This window comes from Rosa chinensis, chromosome 2, assembly GCF_002994745.2.
Source record: "Rosa chinensis cultivar Old Blush chromosome 2, RchiOBHm-V2, whole genome shotgun sequence".
NCBI lineage: Eukaryota > Viridiplantae > Streptophyta > Magnoliopsida > Rosales > Rosaceae > Rosa > Rosa chinensis.
In genome coordinates, this window is record NC_037089.1 from 35,341,433 (window position 1) to 35,365,182 (window position 23,750).

At 37.7% G+C, this 23,750-nt stretch overlaps 1 protein-coding gene across 1 annotated transcript; it reads left to right on the plus strand.

The window, feature by feature from the left end:
* The first annotated feature begins 19,342 nt into the window (after positions 1-19,342).
* On the plus strand, positions 19,343-22,333 carry LOC112184206. The gene is made up of 8 exons (XM_024322475.2): positions 19,343-19,699; positions 20,023-20,112; positions 20,265-20,288; positions 20,375-20,569; positions 20,649-20,786; positions 21,006-21,056; positions 21,139-21,671; positions 22,322-22,333. The coding sequence occupies exons 2-8, from the start codon at positions 20,028-20,030 to the stop codon at positions 22,331-22,333; spliced, it is 1,038 nt and encodes a 345-aa protein (XP_024178243.1). The 5' UTR covers positions 19,343-19,699; positions 20,023-20,027.
* Positions 22,334-23,750: the final 1,417 nt, after the last annotated feature.

Below are 23,750 nucleotides of genomic sequence, written 5' to 3' on the forward strand. Positions count from 1 at the left end.
GCTGGTTTCAGCCTTCGGAGGTGGGTCCTCATATTGTGATGCAGTAGCGTCCTTGCGAGGAAACCCAGGAGGATAACTCTGCAAGTTATTGACTTCCTGAGCAAGCTTGTTTATTGCAGTGTGACAGCGGATCAAAGAGCAGTTCATCTCAGAGATGTAATCGATCATGCAATTGACTCTCCAATCTGTCACCATAATACCATCGCGGAGAGAGGAACGCAAATCATCAATCAAATCCGACAAGCTTTCCAGGGTGGCCATAGGGCGAGGAGCACGAGCAGATGGTGAGGAAGAAGACTCTCCGGGATGCAGTCTGGGAGAGCGACGAGGCAGAGGAGGGGGACTGCGGGTACGCTCACGGATAGGACGATGGTCCCATGGACGAGTAAGCCCAGCTCTAGTGGCCGCTTGACGACCTTCTTCTTCCAAAGAGAGAACACGGCGTTGATTGACGCCCCTGCGAGGGATAACCTTGGTTCGAGCCATGAGGAAGTAGAAGAAATTTGAAACTGCACGCTTTAGACAAACCTTAGTAAAATCTGGAGGAGACAGAAAAAAGATGTATATATGAAGCACAAAATAGGGTAGAAATCTCAACAAGCACAGGGTTTTAACAAAGCTTCTCTGGGAAGGAGAAGAGTTATGACAGTTCACGGCCCAAGAAACTCCCCCACGTGTAAATATTCCTTTCTTTTCCTGGATTTATGGCATGCTTTCGGCTATAGCTTGTCTGTCACGGATCCTCGAGATTCGTTTGATTCCCCCACGCGTCATTTCTTTTCCTTAATTTACGGCAATCATACCTGCTTTCGGCTGTAGCTTATCTGTCACAGCTCCTCGAGATCAGTTTGGTTCCCCCACGTGTCCTTCACGAGCCAACAGCTTTTCCGTGTTTTCGGGTGACTTTAATCCAATGCGTAGATTTAATCTCAGAGATCGTCGATCCAACGGTGGAGATCTGCTCACTCGTTCTATAAATAGGTGCATTCTGAGCGACTGTTCACTCCAAAAGAAAATTCTTCCGAGTTCCAGCCTTTCTCTCTCAACCCTTCAGCCTTTCTTTCGAAACTCAAATCCTTTCTTCATCAACATGGAACCACGAACTCTGCAACTAATGGAGTTACAAACCCAGCAACAAATGGAATTACAAGCCCAGCAACCAACCGAGGAGGGAGGAAGCAACCAAGCAGCCGGGACTAATAACCGGTGGGCTCCCACACCGGCTCAACTAAGAATCCTCAAGGGCCTTTACTATGATAAGGGTTTTAAGTACCCAACTCCAGAGCAGATTCAAGAGATCTGCCTTCATCTGAAACAGTATGGGCAGATCGAGGACAAAAACGTCTTCTTTTGGTTCCAGAACCTCAAGGCTCGTGAGAGGCAGAAGTTGAAGGAATTTCGGAACGTTCCGGTTGGTGGATCTCTCGATCTCAATTTTGGATCCACTGGTTCTACTAGTACTGACAGATCCATTGATCTAAACTTTGGGTCACGTGTCGGCTATGGTGCTGATGGATCGATCATGGAACAACGAGGAGAATATCACCAGGAGATTGAAACCCTTCCACTATTCCCCATGCATGGTGAGGACATCTTTGGCAACATGAAGACTACTTCCGAGGGAGGTAGCGGTTATGGCGGTGGCTCTCGCATTTCTCTTGAGCTCAGCCTCAACTCCTACGGAGATGCAGACATGGCTTAGTATAGTGTATAAAGTTTTTTTTTTTTTTTTTTTTTTTTTTGGTTTTGTAAATAGCTGAATTTAATAAGACAATGAATGCAGTTTTTTTTTTTTTTTTTTTTTTTTTTTTAATATAAAGGACTCAAAAATAAAAGACAAATATATATATAGGACTCAAAATGAAAGACAAAAATATAAATCTCTTCCCACACACTTAAATATTGCATTATCTTCAATGTAATCAATTAAAAGCATGCAATGAAATAAGTAAGCATAGATAGAAGACATTTACGAAAACAAATCCTAAAATAAAAACAATAGAGAAAAAATGAAAAATAAAAAGAAATAGGGAAAGAGAAAGCAAATCTGATTATATTCTGAATTGGGTTGCCTCCCAAGTAGCGCTTGTATTTTACGTCTTGCAGCCAGACAGTACCTACATTAAATAAAGTTAGTAACTATAATTAACAAAGAAATACAAAATAAAAACAAGTATAACTATTAATTACAAACTACAAGTATAATTAACAAGTATATTGTACAAAAGACACAAGTTAAGTACAAGTGAGTATAAAACGTGAAAAGTATTTTTACAAGTATAATGTGTGGAACAAAATAATTTACATGTATAGAGTATTCACAAGTATTTCTTTTGTTATAAACATTATTGATATCGAATCAAATTCCAAGCGGTAAATCAAGTGGACGTGCGGCTCAAGTATAGTCGCCTAGACACAAACTCCCTTCCAAATCGTTTGGGCAACCTTACTGAAATGGCCAGGTGGGGGAGGACGAACACGAGAGGAAAAATCCATTTTGGCATGAGCTACTCCCACATAGTGGTTTAGGCCCATTTGCAAGCACTTCTGGATTCAAAAACCCGTCATGAACGTTGTCCCCTTCCTAGACACCATTCCACATAGGCTATACTTACTAAGATGAAAAAGTTCATAAGTGTGAAGACAGTTCAACAAGTGTTAATAAAGGCCGCCCTCAACCTTAAAGGACCTGAGCTAGGTACCAATAAGGGGTTTAGGCCAATATTAACAAAAGAGACTTCACCTATTCCTCTCAATTTACAACCTACAATTAAAATTCGTGTTCAATAATATAAATAATATTTAAACTAAGTTTTAAACAATTTATATACAACAAATATATATACAATAAATGACACAATTTAACAAGTGATTTTTCAATCCCCGGCAACGGCGCCAAAAATTGACGTCGCCTGAAAGCAAGCGCGCAATTTAACCCTGAAATATCGTTAGTAGTATAAGCAAATAGGGATCGTTCTATTCCGGGGATTGAGGGTACACCTGTCATTGTGAAACAAATAAAGAAAAGTATTATTTACAAAAATAAAATAAAGAATAAATATATACAAGAAAACACAAATAAGGGGGGATTAGGATTCTTAAAATTAAAATTAAAATAAATAAAATAAAGAAAACGTAAAAACATATATACAAGGGTGGAACGCAAGGAACAAAGATCAAAACCACATCCATATGCAAGAAATCCAATTACAATTCCTATAGTTGATTTTAAATGTCATGAGAGAGGAGTTGATCATGTGAAACATTCGAAAGCAAATGAATTCCCATATTTTACTTTTCAATGCTAATTAACCTAAGCGAAAGCACCTAGATCAATCCTATCAAACATGCAATCAAGCCCTAGAAAGCTAGTCAATCATGTCATGTTTAATGCATTACACATAGAGAAAGGCTATCAACTCAAGTGTACAACTTAGTATGAATAAGTTCACCTAATTGCAATCCTCTTCAATTGAATTCGATTTTTGTCCAAAACCTTTACTACTTTTGATTCAAGTTACACAAAACGAAAAGTCGATTTCATGTTCTTAAACCTAGCACCAATTACATGCAAATCCTATAAGTGTCGACCCAAATAAGATAAACATATAAAAGTTTTCTGTAAAGCAAATTTAATCGAACAAACTCACATAAGCAACTTAGAATCACAATTATAGAATTCGAAAACTTTATTTAAACATAGAAATTGGGCTTAAACTTTGCCCTAAACATTATTGTTAACTAGAAACAAGTTCATACGAAATCAAACAAGGAAACCAAAAAGGTTACAAGGAAAAGGAACGAATTACACCGTGAGTGGAGATGGAGATGGAGAGCTAGATGGTTGGATCTTGAATCTTGGAAGCAAGCCTTCAAGGTGGATGATGGAGGATATGATCTTCACGGCTCCTTCTTCTTCTTCCTCTCCTTGCTTGAAAATGCAGAACTTTGCAACTAGAGAATGGAAAAGGAAAATGGAAAGGAAATGGAGAGACAAAGAAGATGAGATGGATGAAGGAATTTGTGACTAAGGAAAATGGAGAGGAAATGGTGAGACAAAGAAGATGAGATGGATGAAGGAATTAGTGATTGAGAGTGAGAGGAGAAGGTGTTTAAATAGGGAAGAAAAAGAAGAGTGAAATGATGAGATGAAGAAAAATAATGAAAGTGGAGTATGAGAGTGGTTTGTAAAATATGTAAAAGATGAGGTAATGATGAAAGCAAAGCATGAAGGTGAAGAAATGTGGAAGTGATGATGATCGTTTAGGGTAGAAAAAATGTATCCAAGGAAAAAGAAATTCTTTCTTCATATGGGTGGGAAACATGAATATGTGGTGTTGAGCTGTTTTCAGGTCAGTTTCTTCCCCTTTATTCCTTCAATTATTTCTCCATCAAAACTTCAGAATGAGCCTTCGACTTCTTCATAAAAAATGTTCCACTATGAGTGTAGATCATCCTGACAAATTTTCAGAGCTTTATTCCATGTGGTTGGGCCGGAAATGCTGCTGGACCTCTTACAGGTCCAGTTTTCCGGTTTTGCTTCTGTAGAAAATTGGGCTGATTGTTTGAAGGCCTTCCACTCATATTTTTCTCTGGCACTCTTCATAAGAAATGATCCTTTGGGTGTCTAGAATGGATCTGGAGAGTTTCAGCTCATTTCGAGTTCATTTGGTCAGGTGGCCGCTCCTTCTTCCTTGCTTGGCTCTGATTCTCCTAGCCGGAGTAAGAAAATATTCAAGGTTGACTTTTTAGTGCATTTTCATTCTTCTCCATCATTTCTAGGTAATTATGGACGTAACACTCATTTCTTCTTCATCTACTCCAACGTACCTAAAAATAGAAATTAAGTTAAAAATCGATTCGTTAAGGAATAACTAAGCAAAATGTGAGGAATTAACTATTAAAATACCGCATTAAAATGCTCCTATCATGGTCTGAGGAGGCCAATACCTCGCCGGGAAGCCACCTTACCAGCCTTGCCAACATGCCTCCACAACATGCTTTCTACACTAGAATAGTTATGTTTTGCATCCCACATTGGAAAGCAAGTGTAAGAGGGGAGACTCCCTTACTTATAAAAGGGACCTTCACTCACTTAGATCAACATCCCATGACATCTCATGTAATCCTTTGGGCCGCAAGGCCCAAACACACTAGTTAAGCTTTCAAGTGGACATAATTTCCCGCTAAGGCGGGAGATATGACAGGACCCGCCCTGGATTTCACCCCGAAATCCGAAATGGCCCTGCGGGGCCCACCTTAGAAGAAATTCTACCAAAAATTTGGCGGAACTTCCCCTAAAAATAGGCTACCCAAAACCTGTAGGAAAACATTTACGCTTCTAAATCACCCATCCTTATTCTCCTGGAGCCACCCTGCTCCCCAAATCCCAACATTCTCCAATTCACAATACACAAATCTCAACTTAATAACATTAATTCCACGGTCATCAGAGCAATTCTAATAGAAAGGTAAACAAGGAAAACCTAATTCAAAGGCAAACGCGGAAGCCATACTGTTGACTATGCCTCAACTCCATTTACGCCCAACCTCAACTAATTTCGCCTGCAAACTGGGCATTTGAAACCGAAGGCCCCAGGGGAAAGTATTGAAAAACACGTTAGTGTGAGTGGACAAAAATAAATAATTAAGATGATTTAAAAGTAGCAAGCTTGAATACTTTCCCACTTATTTAAATTTATAAAACCTCGATGCATGCAACGTTTATAAAACATATTTCTTTAAACGCAAAATCTCTTGAAAACCTACCAGCCCCGCTGGTTAAGATAAATCGGACCAGGCCCCGCTAGTCAAGTAATAATAGGATGTGGGGAAGAGATATCACCATACAGGTAAAGGAGCCCCTTAGGCTCTACCTACCCTCGACTGCCACTCACACATAGATTGTGTGAGAAGGAGAACTAATAACCTCGACTGCCACCCACGTGAGGAGGAGAATAAGCTACCTCAACTGCCACTCACAAACACAAAGTAAGTGAGGAGGAGACCTAATCGAATGACCCGAGTATGGTGAGGAAAACATTCAAAATCCCAAAAAAAATCAAAAGACTTCCCCAACCTCTCACAGGAAAAATAATCATTCCAATGACGTGGCCCCGCACGCAAAAATATTCTCAAATCCATAACCAAACCCGGAAATTAGTACGAGCACAAATTCCTTTGGAAAATCCCATTAATATTCCAGGATATCTCAAAATTGGCTACTAAATATAATATGTAATCCGGAAATCATCTTGGTAAAATAAATTGTCGAAAAATCACGTAAATCATATTTCCAAAATAATAATCATACGTTCCAAAACCAATTCCGAATCTCTCTTGAAATCTCAAGAATTGATAATTAATTATAATAAAAATTTCCGGAAATTCCACGGAATAAAAATGTGGTAACTATTACATAAATCAAAATCCTCAAATCGAGCATAATGAATCTTAATCCAAAAGTTCAAACCAATAAAACAATCAATAATCCAAACCAAAATAAAATGCTCGATAATTAAGTTGACAAATCAATAAAATCAAAATTTGCGGAAATTAATTTGCATGCATCAATTAAAATCAAAAGTCCACTCACAGTACTATTGGGCGACCACGCAAACGAGTTCCTTCATCTAGCCGTAGCTTGCGACATCATCCTGTACACAATTATATTTCCGTAAACGACAATCCGATAAAATACTTACGAACCTAAAACGAAATCTCATCTCCATAACTTCTCGGATTCAACCCAAATCTCCCCAATAACACCAATCCCTCAATTTACATACTCCATAGCGAAAACGAGGGAAATCTGACGGCCGAATTTCCCACAATTCAATCACAAAACTCCGCACTTCGGAAAATCACAAACAATTCCAAACTCCTCCAAAATTCACCAAACTTCACCTACAAGCTCTACAACAATTATACAATTTAATGGGCTAAAAACTGGAATTAAACACAGCCCTACACGCCTCCACGCACCACCCACAGTGGCTGTGCATGGGCCCCACGCGCTGCCAGCCACCACCATCGATGGCCACCAAATTTAGGCAGCACCACCTACTCATCTAGCCCAATAATTCTCTCAACTACAACAAAGCCAGAAAATGCCTAGAACTACCTCAACAATTAAGGTGAAGATTATACCCGAAACGCGAACAGTGTCAAGAAATTCAAACCTTTGATTCGTCGATTTTTTCTTTGATTCGTGGAACAAGGCTTGGAGGAATGCCACCCCCGTTGCCAGGCGAGTCGATCAAGTCCAGGAAAACCGCTGGAAATGGCTGAAATCTGGAAAATTGCACACTGCTACAGTAAACTTCAACAGTTCGATTCGTCATTTTCTGGCCACAACGTTGCGTTCCACCACCACAGACGAGTCGAGGACGAAGAGATGAATCGAATGGTGGTTGCAGCTCGCTCCCAGGTGGCCGGACGCGAGCTTGATGATGATGTACAGTAACTGGAGAAAAGAGAGACAGAGAGGAAACGCAGGGGAGAGAAGAGAGAGAGAAAGAAAGTTACCCGGCCACAGTAGAAAGTCAAATTTGTACTTTCTACCATCTACAGTAACTTTTGTTTTTCGCTCATAACTATAGCATATTAACTCCGATTTTTACGTACCGCATATGCACGCGTTCGGTGTAACGTCCTCTACGACTTTCATGAAGAACATTTTCTCAAATTTTGACCCGAACAAAAAGTCAACCTTTTGAGCCACTAAAAGTATCGAAACAAAGTAAAATGTAAAAGTAATTGTCGTTTACCGTCCAAATGACTAGTAATCTGGTAAATTGAGGTACGAGACGTAACAAGATGAACCACTATACTTCTTGTGTTTCTCTCTCTCTCTCTTACTCTCTCTCACTAAACGTTAATTAGACCCCTCGGTCACTAACATTAACAGTCCCTCCTCCCTGACTTGAAGGTTCAATGGAGCAATCTACGATTCACCGAGTTCAAGTCCATCTCTGAATATCATTCAAAAGCTCTACTCCTTAAAACCATGTTAGGATTCCGTGGACAACCCATCACAGAGTAAGGGCTAATTTAGAAAAATCTCTCCACCTTCCCCATCTCAACACTGTTGGTATCCATGCAATACAGAGGTACGTACAATGCTGGATGAATCACGAGGTTTCATAAGCTAATTATTGTCATGTCTGTAGCTAAGAAACATGATAACATCATCGTGAAGAATTATAGTTTAAGACCCGTTGGAATTAAGAGCATTCATGAGGTGAATTATAGTAATGCACCGAAAGGAGGGCGCAAGGAGCGGAACCCTAAAGTCAAGGGACAAAACGGACGTGTAGGTCCATATAATTTCCCTACAAAGGAAGGTAACCGTTAGAATGAAGGACGGACATGTGGAAACACATGGCAAAGTGGGAGAGGGGGCCATGAAGCTTCTGGACATGGAGGAGCCGCCCAAGGCCGTGGTAATGGCGCCAATTCCTCTAAGGGATGCCAACCAACTGCAAATAATGCACCTCAATTGAAGGGAGGCAATCACAATGACATGTGTCATCGATGTGGTTCAAGTGAGCATTGGTTCAAGCAATGCAATGGAAGCAATTAGTTAGCTGCACGATACAATGGCACATCGGGACCTGAGAGAGCAAGCCGTCTATCTTGCTGAAGAAAGAGATGATGGTGATGACAATGATGTCAATCTCACTATAGCGGACTTCAAATCTGACAAAGAAGTGCACAAGGATGCTGCAGATTTTGATTAGTGTAGTCCTTTTATTTTCCAAGAATTATGTAAGGGCTAACTACTAGTTACTACCTTGTGGTTTAGGTCCAAAATCAATTCAGTCCATGGACTTCTAATTTCATCAAAAACACCCCTGCACTTTTAATTTTGATCTAATAGGTCCAATTCGTTAATATTATGTTATGAGTTCAAGTTATAGTTGGATTATCTGTTAAAAAAACTATTTATTTTATAGTAGGACTCACTCTTAAATTGACTATGCAGGCCACCTCGACACAACATCATAAAACATAGGCTATATATGAGCCACGTTAACAAGTTAAATAACTTCAATTATTGAAAAACTAACAAATTGGACCTATTATATCAAAATTGAAAGTGCAGGGGTGTTTTTGATGAAATTAGAAGTTCAGGGACTGAATTGATTTTGGACCCAAACTACAGGGTAGTATTCAATATTTAGCCCATTATGTAATGGCAATTATGCCTTAATCAATAAAATGACATTTTGTATTAACTCTTTCTCACTAGGCTCATCCAAAATTAACTGTGATGTTTAAGAAAGGTTTGAACTGAAAGAATGGTTTTAAAAGTGAGCACAGCTCCACCAAAATCTTGCCTTACCTTATCTGGTCACAACCAAATTGGAGTTACCAAACGGCTTGAGTGACTATAATTTGTCTACGTTTGATTTTTATTTTGAATTAGATTTTGGTCAAGAAAATTTGATGTAATCATTGGCTATTTTATTAATAAAGTATCGATTTATTTTTGCATGTCTTGGACATATTTTAATTTTAAACTTTATTATTTTTTAGTATGTTTCCCGGAGAGCTAAAATGCCTCGTGGATAGTGCAACTACTCATACTATACTTCGAAATGGGCAACTCTTCTTATAGATGATGCCTACTCGTTCTTCTGTGACTACAATGGCTGGAAATTTATTCATGGTAGAGAACCAGCCCAATTTATGTTGCCAAATGGCACAACTATTAATGTCACCGAAGCTCTTTATGCTCCTAGGACTGGAAGAACCCTTTTGAGTTTCAAAGATATAAGAGCCAATGATTTTCATGTGGAAACACATTGTGAGAATGGACAAGAGTTCATTTGCATAACCTCTAATGACTACGGACATAAACGAGTCTTAGAGAAACTTATATGTCGCTCTAGTGGGTTGTATGCAACCATTGTATGAATCATTGAATCCAATCATGTTATAAGGGATGATTTATGGGATTCTGACACATATAGGCTTTGGCATGACCGTTTGGGACGGCCAGGTCGTGATATGATGATTTGTATATTAAAGACTTCACACAGACATCCCTTCTTTAGAACAAAATGAGGTAAAACTCGAATTTTGGACCAAGCAGTAGCACCTACGCTCACAGCGCTGTCCCCTTGCAAGTCCATCCATCTAAGGTCAGCGCCTCCTACCTCTTGCGGCCTAAAAGTGGCTTTGACGCTACTACTGCTTCCTTGACTCCTATTTCAACTTCTAAAGTCAATTGCGACTTCATGGCTCAACCAAAATCCTCATTGGTTATTTGTAAAGCCCATTATTCTTTCTGCAAAGCCTGCTCTTTAGCAAAATTAGGATCGAGACTATCCTATGCAAAGGACACTAAAGAAAACATACCATTCTTGCAAAGACCAAAGTGATATTTGTGGACCTATTCAACCACCTTGCGAACCATTTAGATATTTTATGGTATTGGTTGATGCCTCGACACGCTGGTCACATGTCATGCTTTTGTCCACAAGGAACGCTACATTTGCTAAACTCCTAACACAAATTATTAAGTTAATGGCTCATCACCCTAATCATCCTATTAAGTCCATAAGACTTGACAATGATGGGGAGTTTACATCAAAAACTTTTGATGGCTATTGCATGTCCATTATGATTGAAGTTGAACATCCAGTTCCTCATGTTCACACCTAAAATGGTCTCACAGAAGCTGCCATGAAACGACTACAAATGGTTGCTAGAGCATTGGTTATGCTCACCAATCTCCCTATTTTTACTTGAGGCTATGCAATATTGCATGCAGTTGTGCTTATTCATCTGAGACCCACTGCCACTCAACCCTTTTTGCGTCCCATATGGTGACTGTTCATGAGCATGATGTCTCACACTTATGCATATTTGGGTGTGCAGTTTATGTGCCAAATGCGCTGCTACAGTGCACCAAAATGGGTTCTCAATGATGATTAGGCATTTATGTTGGATATGACTTTCCAACTATTATCCGCTACTTAGAACCCTTGACAACGATCTCTTTACCGCTAGATTTGCGGATTGTCACTTTGATGAGACTGTCTTCCCGTCGTTAGGGGGGAGATAAGAACACAAATGTTCAATAGGAATGACAGGAATTATCGTGGTCTATCCCCACTTTGTCTCATCTTGACCCCCAAACCGCACAGTCTGAAATAGAAGTGCGGAGAATTCTCGATCTTCAAAACATAGCAGAATCGATGCCAGATGCGCTTTCTGATATCGCTAAAGTGACGAGATCACACATACCTGCTGCAAACATGCCTGCAAGGATTGATGTCCCTAAAATTATAGGACATGACGCCATCTCAAGAGACACTGAGCATGGTGCCAATATCCCCTCCTTTGGTGACGTTGTGGCTAGGCCCACAGCTCCTGCCAGAAAGCGTAGGAGGCTCAAAGGTTCGATGGATTCTTTCCCAAGAAAGAAAGCGAGTTTGGCACAAAATAATCCATTAATCATCGATGTAAATAATCCGTCTCATGAAGATATTCCGGATTATGGTTATGTCCAAGAGACATCATTGGAGGACGATCCAATGTTAGAACCAATTCCAGAGAATAGAGAGATCTCCATGAATTACACTAGTGTACATGAGATGATGAATATAAACTTTATTGCTATTGATGATAGTTTTGTATATTCTGTTGCAAAATGAATTATAGAGTATGATGATATCGAACCTCGCTCAGTTGAAGAATGTCAACGAGGAGTGGATTGGCCTAAATGGAAAGATGTGATTCAGGCTCAATTAGATTCACTAGCGAAGAGACAGGTATTTGGGCCTATAACATAGACACCCCTAAGTGTAAAGCCTGTTGACCATAAATGGGTCTTTGTTAGAAAGCGTAATGATAAAAATGAGGTTGTTAGATATAAAGCCCGCCTTGTGGCACAAGGTTTCTGACAACACCCTGGAATCGACTACGAGGAGACATATTATCCCTTAATGGACGTACTAACATTCCGCTCCCTTGTTAGTTTGGTAGTTTCAGAAAAACTTGACATGTAGCTTATGGATATGGTTACAACATATCTCTATGGGGATCTAGATTCAGAGATATATATGAAGGGTCTGGATGGACTTCAATTACTTAAATCAAGTGGCTCTAAACCACGGAGCGCGTTTTCAGTAAGATTAAAATGCTCACTATTTGGATTGAAACAATCCGGACGGATGTGGTATAACCTTCTAAGTGACTACTTGATTGGGAAGAGATATATTAACAATGAAATATGCCCATGTGTGTTCATTAAAAGAACAAGTTCCAGATTTGCAATTGTAGCAGTTTATGTCGATGACATGAACCTAATTGGAACTCTAGATAAGTTAAAGGAAACTGCGAAGTATTTGAAATCCTAATTTGAGATGAAAGATCTTGGGAAAACACGATTTTACCTCGGATTAGAACTCGAGCACCATGATGATGGAATTTTGATCCATTAGTCCACATATACTCAGAAAATTCTAAGGCGCTTTAATGAAGATAAAGCAAAGTCTATGAGTATTCCCATGATTGGCCGTAGTCTTGAGCCTAGAAAAGATCCATTCCTTCCAAAGGATGAGGACGAAGAATTATTAGAGGCCAAAGTGCACTATTTGAGTGCAATAGGCGCATTATTGTACTTAGCTCAATGCACAAGACCGGACATCTCATTGGTACGTGTCATACATTACACCTTGAATTACATGAGTAACTTAGAATCACACAGAAGACCTATGAGGTACAAAATAAACAATAAGAACTAAATGGTTAATAATCTTAACTTTGTAAAAGTAAAATGAGAATTGGAATTGGTTTACTCATTTCATTTCGTAGTCCCTTTATATAGGGATAGAATTACAACGGAAATATCAATTATAATAATGATACTAAATGCTAATTGAGCTGTGATTTGTAATTCCTTGATTCCCTCTTTGTCAGTTACTTTGACGAAGGCACATAATGTGCTTTTCCTTTAACACTTCCCCTTGTCCCAAGTCAAAGACGTAATGGTGTATGAGTTGTTGCCCTACTAAAAACCTTGCCAAGTAACAATAAAAACCCTGTGGGACAAAAAATACACTTTGGCCGAAGGAAAAGAGCACAACGCACTTTTTACATTTGAGGATGACATTTGTGTGTTAGACTCCCCTTGACGTCTACACCTCCCCTGATCCTTACATTAATCAAGGGAGCTTAGAAAGTCTTCACATTCCTATGCTTTTCACATGTTTCTCAAATATGGCCTTAGGCAATGATTTTGTGAACAAATCTGCCACATTCTCCTCAGACCTTACTTGATTCACTTGAATCTTGAGCAGGGTCTGTTGTTGCTGATTGTAGAAAAACTTTGGCGATATGTGTTATGTATTATCACCCTTGATATATCCTAGCTTCATCTATTTGATGCAAACTGCATTATCTTCATAAATGCAAGTAGGCTCTTCAGTGGTAGAACTCAAACCAGTAGTCCCTCGAATATGTGTAAGGATAGCTCTTAACCATATACACACACGAATAGCCTCATGTAGAGCAATGATCTCTGACTGGTTTGAGGAGGTTACCACAAGGGTTTGCTTGGTTGATCTCCAAGATATCATCGTGTTCCTAATGGCAAATACATAACCAGTTTGGGAATGACCTTTATGTGGGTTAGAGAGGTACCCAACTTCAGCAAAACCAACCAAAACGTCATTTGGCGTTTTGGTGTAGTGAGTGGCCCTTTCGCCATCAACATTTCCTTTAGGGATTGTAGTTCCATTCGCGATCCCTCTTGTCTCTCTGTAGGGAAAGAACAGTCCCAAGTCAATGGTTCCTTTTAGGTATCGAAAAATGTTCTTAATACCATTCCAAAAACCTTGCGTTGGCGCTGAGCTAAATCTAGCTAACAAGTTCATTGAGAATGCAATGTCTAGTCGAGTACATTGGGCTAAGAACAATAATGCACCTATTGCACTTAGATAGGGAATTTCAGCTCCCAACACCTCTTCGTCATCTTCCTTTGGAAGAAATGGATCTTTCCTTGCATCCAAACTTCGACCGATCATGGGAGTGCTAGCAGGATGCACTTTGTCCATGTTAAATCGCCTGAGTATCTTTTGGACATACTTTGACTGGTAGATTAGTATTCCACAAACTCGGTGTTCTAGTTCAAGGCCTAGACAAAATCGAGTTTTCCCAAGATCCTTCATCTCAAATTCGGATTTCAAGTAGCTCGCGGTTTCTCTTATTTCATCAAAAGTATCTATTATGTTCATATCATCGACATATATAGCTACAATTACAAATCCGGAACTTGTTTTCTTTATGAATACGCATTGGCACAATTCATTGTTCTTATATCCCTTCCCAATCAAGTAGTCACTTAGACGGGTATATCACATCCTCCCAGATTATTTCAATTCGTAAAGTGAGCGTTTCAACCTGATTGCAAACGCACTCCGTGGTTTAGAGTCACTTGACTTGGGCAATGTAAGGCCATCAGGCACTGTCATATAAATATATATATATATATATATATATATATCTCTCTCTCTCTCTCTGAATCAAGATCCCCATAGAGATATGCAGTAACCACGTACATCCATGAGCTGCATTTCCAATCCTTCTTAAACTACTAAGCTAACTAAGTAGAGGAACGTTATAACGTCCATTACAGGAGAGTATGGCTCCTCATAGTCAATTCCAGGGGGTTGTGAGAAACCTTGTGCCACAAGGCGAGCCTTGTACCTCAGGACTTCATTCTTCTCATTACGCTTTATGACGAAGACCCATTTATGTCCTACAGGCTTTACACTTGGTGAGGTTAGCACTACTGGACCAAATATCTGTCTCTTTCCCATAGAATCTAGTTCTGCCTAGATTGATTCTTTTCATTTAGGCCAATATGCTCTTTGTTGACGTTCTGCAATAGAGCGTAGTTTGATATCATCGTTCTCTATGATTTCTTGAGCAACAGTATATGCAAATAGATAAACAATGTGTATGGAAGATCTTTCCATAAACTCATAAGCACTCTCATAATCCATTGAGATTTCTTTGTTCTCTGGAATCATTTCAAACATCGGAGCGTCCTCTCGTATTGATTCATGGACATAACTATAATCAGAGACAATCTCATGAGAGGGATTCTCTACATTGATGATTAATAGATCGATTTGTGCCTTACTCGCCCTCTTCTTCCATGGGTTAGTGTCAATCAAACCAAGTGGCCTCCCCTCTTCATTTGGGGAGCCATGGCCTCAACCACACCTCCACTAAGTGTGGTTGTAGTGCCTCTATCTGCGGCACCGTGCCCCTTGTTGAGGACTTCTAACCTTGCTAGCACATTTGCAGCTGGTATATGTGATCTCGTCACTTTTGCGATATAAGTAAACTCATCAGGCATTGAATATGCTACGTTCTGAAGATCGATTATTCTGTTCACTTCACTTTCACATTGTGAAGTGCAGGGATCAAAATGAGACATAGTGGAGACAAACCACGACAATTCATGTCGTTCCCTTGGAAAATCCTTTTTCCTATCTCCCCTTAACGACGGGAAGACTGTCTCATCAAAGTGACAATCCGCAAATCTAGCAGTAAAGAGATCGTCTGTCAAGGGTTCCAAGTAGCGGATAATTGTTAGGGATTCGTATCCAACATATATATTTAATCGTCTCTAAAGACCCATTTTGGTGAGCTGTGGGGGCGTAATAGGCACATATACTGTGCAACCAAATATGTGTAAGTGTGAAATGGCAGGCTCATATCCAGTTACCAACTGGTACGCAAAAAATGGTTGGCTAGCAGTGGGTCTGAAACAAATAAGTAAAGTTGCATGCAATATTGCATAATGACATGCATATATAGGCAGGTTGGTGTGCATAACCAAAGCCCTAGCCACCATCTGTAGCATTTGATAGTGACTTATGCGAGACCATTTTGTGTATGCACATGGGGTGCATGATGCTCTACATCGATCCTAATAGACATGCAATAATCATCAAATGCTTTTGATGTAAACTCTCCAGTGTTATCAAGCCTTATAGACTTGATAGGGTGATCAGGATGGTGAGCACTTAAGCTTATAATCTGTGCTAGGAGTTTTGCAAATGCAGCATTTCTTGTAGACAATAAAGCGACATGTGACCAGCGTGTCGAAGCATCCACCAGTACCATGAAGTACTTGAATGGTCCTCATTCTAGATGGATAGGTCCATAGATATATCCTTGTATCCTTTGTAAGAATGGAATATTTTGTTTTGTGTCTTTAGCATAGGAAGGTCTCGATCCTGTTTTTGCTAAAGGGTAGGCTTTGCAAAATGAGTGATGTGCTTTTGAAATAGTCAATGAGGCATAATGGGATGGAGGTAGTGTTTCTGGTACTTCAGAACGCAATGACTGCATTTGAGCAGTACTAGAACCGGCACCTTGCAATGTGGCGGATTTTTGTCCCATTTTATTTTTCACTCGAAAAAAGGGATGTTCGTGTGAGTTCTTTAAAATACAGATCATCATGTCATGACTAGGGTGCCCTAGGCGATCATGCCAAAGCCTGTATGAGTCAGTGTCCCACATTTCATTATTGGTGACAACATGGATTCAATGATTATAATCGTAGTGAGGTATAGTCCCCTAGATTGACTCATAAGTTTCTCTAAAATGTGTTTCCTTCCACATTCATTAGAGGTAATATAAAGGTATTCAGTTCCATTCTCACAGTGTGTTTCTATATGATAACCGTTGGCACGAATATCTTTGAAACTTAACAAGGTTCGATTAGCTCTTGGTGCATATAGAGCGTCTGTGACTTGAAATGTTGTGCCATTAGGAAACAAAAATTTGGCAGTTCCTCGCCCTTTTATTACTTGTGATGATCCAATCATCGTAGTCACAGAGGAATTATAGGCTATTAATTCAACGAATAATTGTCTATTCCTTAATATGGTGTGGGTAGTCCTACTATCAACTAAGCACTCAAATTCTCCTCGATTCATTCCTACAGATAGATGGGAGGTTTTGTTATTTAACTCGAAAATATGTCTCATATTATTTTGAGTATTTATATTTGCGTAGAATGGTGTTATTTTCATTCTAATAATTTTTTTTTCTCTAGATGTATTTCTTTACATCTTTATAGTGCTATTTCGAACCATGTAAATATTTGTAGTAAATAAAAGTCAAACGAATTCATTGCTTCAGAATAAGATTCGAAATTTATTAACAAGCCAACGATAATCAAATCAAGGTTTTGTTCAAAAATCTAATTTATCAACTCTTTCCTGTTTGACTGAAGGGTTCTTCGGTGCCCTTTGCACCTTGTTTTCATGACCACTAGGGCCAGCACCACCATCTCTGCGCCATATATTGGGAGGGCCTCCACGACCCATACCACGACCCCCACGTCCCTTGCCACATGGTGCATTGTTGTCACGTGGGTAGGGATCAGCACGTCCACGCCCCTATGCATTGGGGTTCTTTCCACCTTTCATTTTTCCATAATTAGCCTCGGGAATTTTCTTTGTCCCAGTGGGCTTGGCATTGTTGTTCAAGAGAACCTCATTATGCCTCTCAGCCTCTTGCAGTAGGTTGATCAGTGTATTGAAGGTTGTGATTCTTTTGTTGTCATACTCCAGCCTATACTGATTCGCTAGTATAAGTGCTGAAGTGGGAAAAGTGGAAAGAGTCTTCTGGATCATATCATCTGCTGTGAGTTCCTTTCCACAGAAATTTAGACATGCCTTTAGGCGCAATATGTCTTTGTTGAAGTCATTGACCTTTTTGTAGTCAAGCAAGCGGATTTCATTCCACTGAACGGTCAGTTCTGTGAGCAAAGTATCGTGAATGTTCCCAAAACATCCCTTAAGGGCATGCCACAGTTCTTTGGGTGTCTTCAACTGAAGGTACTCTGTTGGTGACATCACAAGTATGAAAATATGTGCAAATTTGTGTGATGTTACCTACTCCCAAGATTAGGAGGTCAAGTTTTACTAAAGGGGAAAAGTAAGAGTATTGTACCCAAGGGATTGAGTAACTCTACCCTAACTAGATTACCGCGAAAATAAAACCTAGAAAACACATGTGAGTCTATCTTTTTACAAATTATAGTCTCAGCCCTTTGGAAGCCAAAACTATGAATAATGAAATTTACAATGGTAAAGTGGTGAATCGGCTTTGTTGATTTTAATTTCTAAAAAGTAAAATAAGTTGCACAAAAATCAACTAAACTAATAAAAACAAAATAAAATAGAGACTTTGATCAATGAGATAAATAGGAGCATAGTTTTTTGCCCCTAGCCTCCCTCATGCATATAGTGTAACCCATTTTCTAATAACAACATGGTTTGATAAATTCCCCCTCGGTTTTCGCTAGAGAAACCAACTAATCATGCAACCTAACCATGTCTCTAGAGCAAAGCTAGATCACACAACCCTAGTCCCATTTGCATTCGCTAAAACATAAAAGGGCTTTGATGTCATAAAGCCTAAGGCCTCTCGATTCTTAAACTCATGGCACCAAGCATTAAATTTAAGGTAAGGACCCAAGCAATCTAGTTCTTCCTGTAAGAATAAGCTAGATCACCATCCTATTAGCTACACATGCTCCTCAGTTACAAAAGATTGTCAAGCTAAAGTTTCCGATTTCATAAATTCCTACAACATGCTTCTAGGTGACAAATTCAAAAACACATATAAGAAACCATTAAAGTAAAGTAGCTAAAGGATTCAAAACATGTATATTCATCAAAAACATGGCATCACACTATTTTATACATGAGTTTGGCTAGGGCTAAGGCCTTTAGCCCTAGCCCCAAATTTATACTACTCACAACCCATAGTTACATAAATCAAACCCATATACATAATAACATCAAGCAAAAGAGAGGAAGAGTGGAGAAAGTGGTTGGTTACCAAACTATCTCCCCTTGATGTAAAACTAGTGAGAGATGTTTCAAAGTATGGAAATTTTAGTTTTCTCAAACCCAAATTGTCATACAAATCCACAAAGCTCTTAGAAACTTGAAGAACAAAGGCTTGAAATGATGAAACTAAGGTGTGATTGATCAAAGATGTAAAGGTCTTTGATTTTTGGTAAAAACCCAAGACACTTTACACTTTTCTCTACACAAAAGCTAAACTAAACCACCTAAAAGATGAAGAACTATGGAAAATGGAGAGGAAATGGAGAGAGAAAGGAGATGAAATGGATGAAGGAATTATTCTATATATAAAGGATGAATGTTACTGTTACACTGTAGTTAAGAGTTGGAAAAGCCATTTTTATCCTCACTGTTGGAGAAGAATATCAAGGTGCTAGAAATGTCGTTTTCCTTGCTTTTGTTAGTGCTGAGAAAAGTTGTTTTCCTTGCTTTTGTCAGTGGAGGTTTATAGGTAATGAGTGAGACAGTGAGTTGCATTACCAAAGGAAGAGAGAAGCAACAAAAGAGAGAGATAGAAGAGAAAAGAAAGACGAACAGAATAGAGGAAAAGAGGACGTCTCGGCGACAAGGTCTTTCTGAGAATTGGATTTGTGGTTTTCAGTGATAGCTATCGATTGTTTAGAAAGTGGGTTGTTTTGTGTGCGAATTTCAAATGCAAAGATTCGTTATTTCTAAACACATCTGAGGTAACAATGTTCAGAAAGAATTTTTTTTTTTTTGTCAATTGATCTGTGTTTTTATTTGCGTGTTGTTGCAGAGGAAGGTTGAAAAAGAAATTGAAATCGGTAAGCTTCCAAAGTTTGAAGCTTTCATTTTGGTTATATTTTATAAGTTTTTTTTTAGTTTTTTTCCTTTTTGGCTGGAATTGGGTTTTGGGTTTTATTCTGAATATTGTGTTATGATGGGGCTTTAGCTTCAGATTGTGATTTGTTAAATTTTTGTTGATAAGTGTGAAATGATTTTTCAGTTAGACAAATTCTTTCTTATTTTTGTTATTTTCTTGCTCTTTTGTTTTTGCTTTGGTTTAAGAAATATTGTATTGGCATTGTTTTCTGCAGTTATGTAATTAATTTGATAATTATGTGACAGTTATGTTTGCTTTTTACAGATTTTATGCAAAACAGTCTACATATCATTTGGCTGCCGCTGTTCCTTGGTGTACTATTTAATGTTGTCTGCATCTTTCATTCTTATTCAGGTATGAACTTTGAATTTTTGTTTGCTGAGTTAGTGGCTTTGTTTCCTTTCATTGTGTGCTGTTTTTGTACAAAATACATTATATAAGTATGTTCGTTCAAGTAACTATGTTGCATTTTGTAATTGCTTTTTTGCTTTCTGTTCATTTTGCAGAGCTTTGGGACAGTGTGCACTTAGGTTGTTTTAATATTTCACATTGAGCTTTGATTATAAAAGTGGTTTTACGTCATTTTTTATTTTTATTCCCTTCCTTTTCAATGTAGTTATGGCATCTGATATGAGGCACAGAAGAGGAAAAAGATTGTTGCAACAAAATGTTAGTGAAGGTCTTAATCGTGACTCAGAGATAGAAACAAGAAACAACAGTGAGAATTTTTATACCATCAGAGCCCGAACTGATAGTGGGGGTTTTGGTACAGAGGGAATGCATCAAAGAAGATCAAGAAGGCCAAGACATGGTATGTATATATTAAAATTGAGTGTATTTTGTTCTTTATTAATTCAAATTCTCTAACATTGTCTGAATGTTTTTTATAGTTCCTGAACCTCCAATAACAGAGAAAAATTACACCTCTGAACACTTGAATAGAAGAGTTAGACCTGCTGAAGAAAACAACACTCTGTTGTTAAATGAAACTTCTGTTAACAGTGAAGATTCGCATGTTAGTCATACATGTATAATGCATCAGTTTACATGAGTTTTTAAAAACATTTGATGATATGTTTATGACATTGGTCAGTCATTTTGATTTTCCCTTCATCTAAATTAATACAACCTAATGGAATAAGAGGTATAATTTTTTCTTCATCATCATGACTTCACATTTACAGTGTGAATAATTGTTATCATCATTGCCATCATTGTTATTAATTTATGTCATATTTTACTTTCAGGTCACTGTTCGTTTTCATTCGGTCAGGCATCATATCAGAAAAGTAGAGAAGGTTATTTTTGTCAAATTTTTGTCTGTGTATCTATCAAATATGTATATAAATTTGCTTACCAAATGTAATATTACTGTTGTAGGATTTATTATGAGATATGAAGATTCGGGTGATAATATTCATGAATGCAATTATTGCAGTGCGAATTTTTGGTTTGGAGAAGCTCTTAAACAATCATCTTCAAATGCACCTCTCATTTATACAAATTGCTGTCAAAAAGGTCAAATCCAACTTCAGTCATCAAAAGAACCTCCAAATTTTCTTGAACAATTATTAGATCCAAATAATGGCTCAAATAGCAGAATTTTTAGAGAGAATATTAGAATCTATAATTCAATGTTTTCTTTTACATCAATGGGAGCAGCGATTGATAAAAATATTAACATTGGATCAGGTCCTTATGTTTTTAAAATAAGTGGTCAAGTACATCATTTAATGGGTTCTGTTTTACCTTCTAATGGAGAATGTCCTAAATATGCTCAACTATACATATATGATACAAAAGATGAGATTTCAAATCGGATTAATGCTATTGATCCTACTCATGTTAATACGAATACTAAGCCAGATATTGTACAAGGACTGATAAAAATGTTTGACGAAAACAATGATTTGGTAAAAGAATTTCGAACAATGAGAAACAAGTTTGAAACTCATTCTTTACCTTCGTTAAATATGACTATACTTGATCGTCAACCTGTTGATAGTAAACAATATGAACAACCAGCAAGTGAAGAAATTGGTGGTTTAATAGTTGGTGACATTGGACAATATGATTCAAATAGAGATCTCATTATTCAATCAAATAGCGGAAATTTACAACGTATTTCTAAAGTACATCCAAAATACATGTCATTACAATATCCAATACTTTTTCCATATGGTGAAAACGGATATAGAATAAATCTACCAATGCATCAAATCAGACAAGGTCGCACAGAAAAAAACCGAAATATATCAATGCGAGCTTTTATTACATATCAACTTCAAGATAGAAATAATCAAATGAGTACTTTGTTAAAAGGTGGACGATTATTTCAACAATATTTAGTAGATGCTTATGCAACGGTTGAAGAAAGTAGTTTACATTGGGTTAGACATAATCAAAAAAATGTTCGAACCGAGACTTATAAAGATATTTATAATGCCAGGGCAAAAAGTACAAACGTTTGTGACTTAGGTCGAAAAATTATTTTACCAAGTTCTCATACAGGAGGTCCAAGAAATATGATTAACAATTATCAAGATGCTATGGCAATTTGCAGACAATATGGTAATCCTGATTTATTTATAACTTTTACTTGCAATGTTAAATGGGTCGAAATAGAACGATATTTGAAAGAAAAACCCAAATATAAAGCAGAAGATAGACCATATATAATTTCACGAATGTTTAAAATCAAATTACAAGATATGATTGCTTATATTAAATCCGGACAACCTTTTGGAGAAATTGAAGCGGATGTTCATACAATAGAATTTCAAAAAAGAGGACTTCCTCATGCTCATATGTTATTTTGGTTAAAAAAAGATTACAAATGTTATACAGCGACTGATATAGATTCTATTATTTCAGCTGAATTACCAAATCAAAATACTGATCCAGAACTTTTTGAAATTGTGAGTCAATTTATGATTCATGGACCCTGTGGACAAATAAATACTAAATCTCCTTGCATGCGAAATGGAAAATGTTCAAAATTTTTTCCAAAACCATATAACATAAATACTATATGCGAAAGAAATGGACCTTCAATATATAAACGTCGTGATGATAGTACAAAATTTGTAGTGAAAAACAATATACATATTGGGAATAATTTTATTGTACCTTATAACCGAGATTTGTTATTAAGATATAATGCTCATATCAATGTTGAATCGTGTTCTCAATCAATGTTGATTAAATATTTATTTAAATATATTCATAAAGGACCAGATCGAGCTCGAATTTTATTACATCAAAACTTAAACGACGAAATTGCTGCCTATCTTAATTGCCGTTATTTAACTCCGCACGAATCTATATGGAGGCTATTTGAATTTCCAATCCATTCTCGGCATCCTGCTGTACAACATTTACCTATTCATATGCCTTTAGAACAAAATGTTATATTTAATGAACATCAATCTCTGGAATCAATACTAAAGCAAAAAAGCACAGAAGATACAATGCTAACTGGATGGTTTAAAGCAAATTCAATTTACCCAGCTGGATCTAGACTAACTTATACAGAATTTCCAACTAAATTTGTTTGGGAAGATCGTGAGAAATATTGGACACCAAGAAAAAAATATCACACAATTGGTCGAATAGCTTATGTATATCCTGTTGCGGGTGAATTATATTTCATGAGAATGTTGTTAAATATTCAAAAAGGATGTTGTAGCTATGATTCAATAAAAACAGTTAATGGCATTACATATAGTTCTTACCAAGAAGCTTGCCAAGTTTTAGGCTTATTAGGTGATGACAAAGAATGGATTGAAGCATTAACAGAATCTTTCCAAACTGCAACATCTTCTGAAATTCGTCAACTTTTTGTTACAATAATATTATTTTGTCATGTTGTGAATCCTGAAATGTTGTTAAATTCATGTTGGATGCATATGTACGACGATATTATCCACAAAGCTAGACTTGAACTCACAAATCCAGCTTTAATTTTACCAGAAGCAGAATTGAAAAATAAA

Bases quoted from the DNA above. Each gene is read 5' to 3' on its own strand.
- LOC112184206 (XM_024322475.2), top strand. From the start codon at position 20,028: ATGCAAAACAGTCTACATATCATTTGGCTGCCGCTGTTCCTTGGTGTA. The intron at 20,113-20,264 runs GTATGAACTTTG...TTCATTTTGCAG, and splicing joins CATCTTTCATTCTTATTCAG to AGCTTTGGGACAGTGTGCAC. The intron at 20,787-21,005 runs GTATAATGCATC...TTTTACTTTCAG, and splicing joins TTCGCATGTTAGTCATACAT to GTCACTGTTCGTTTTCATTC.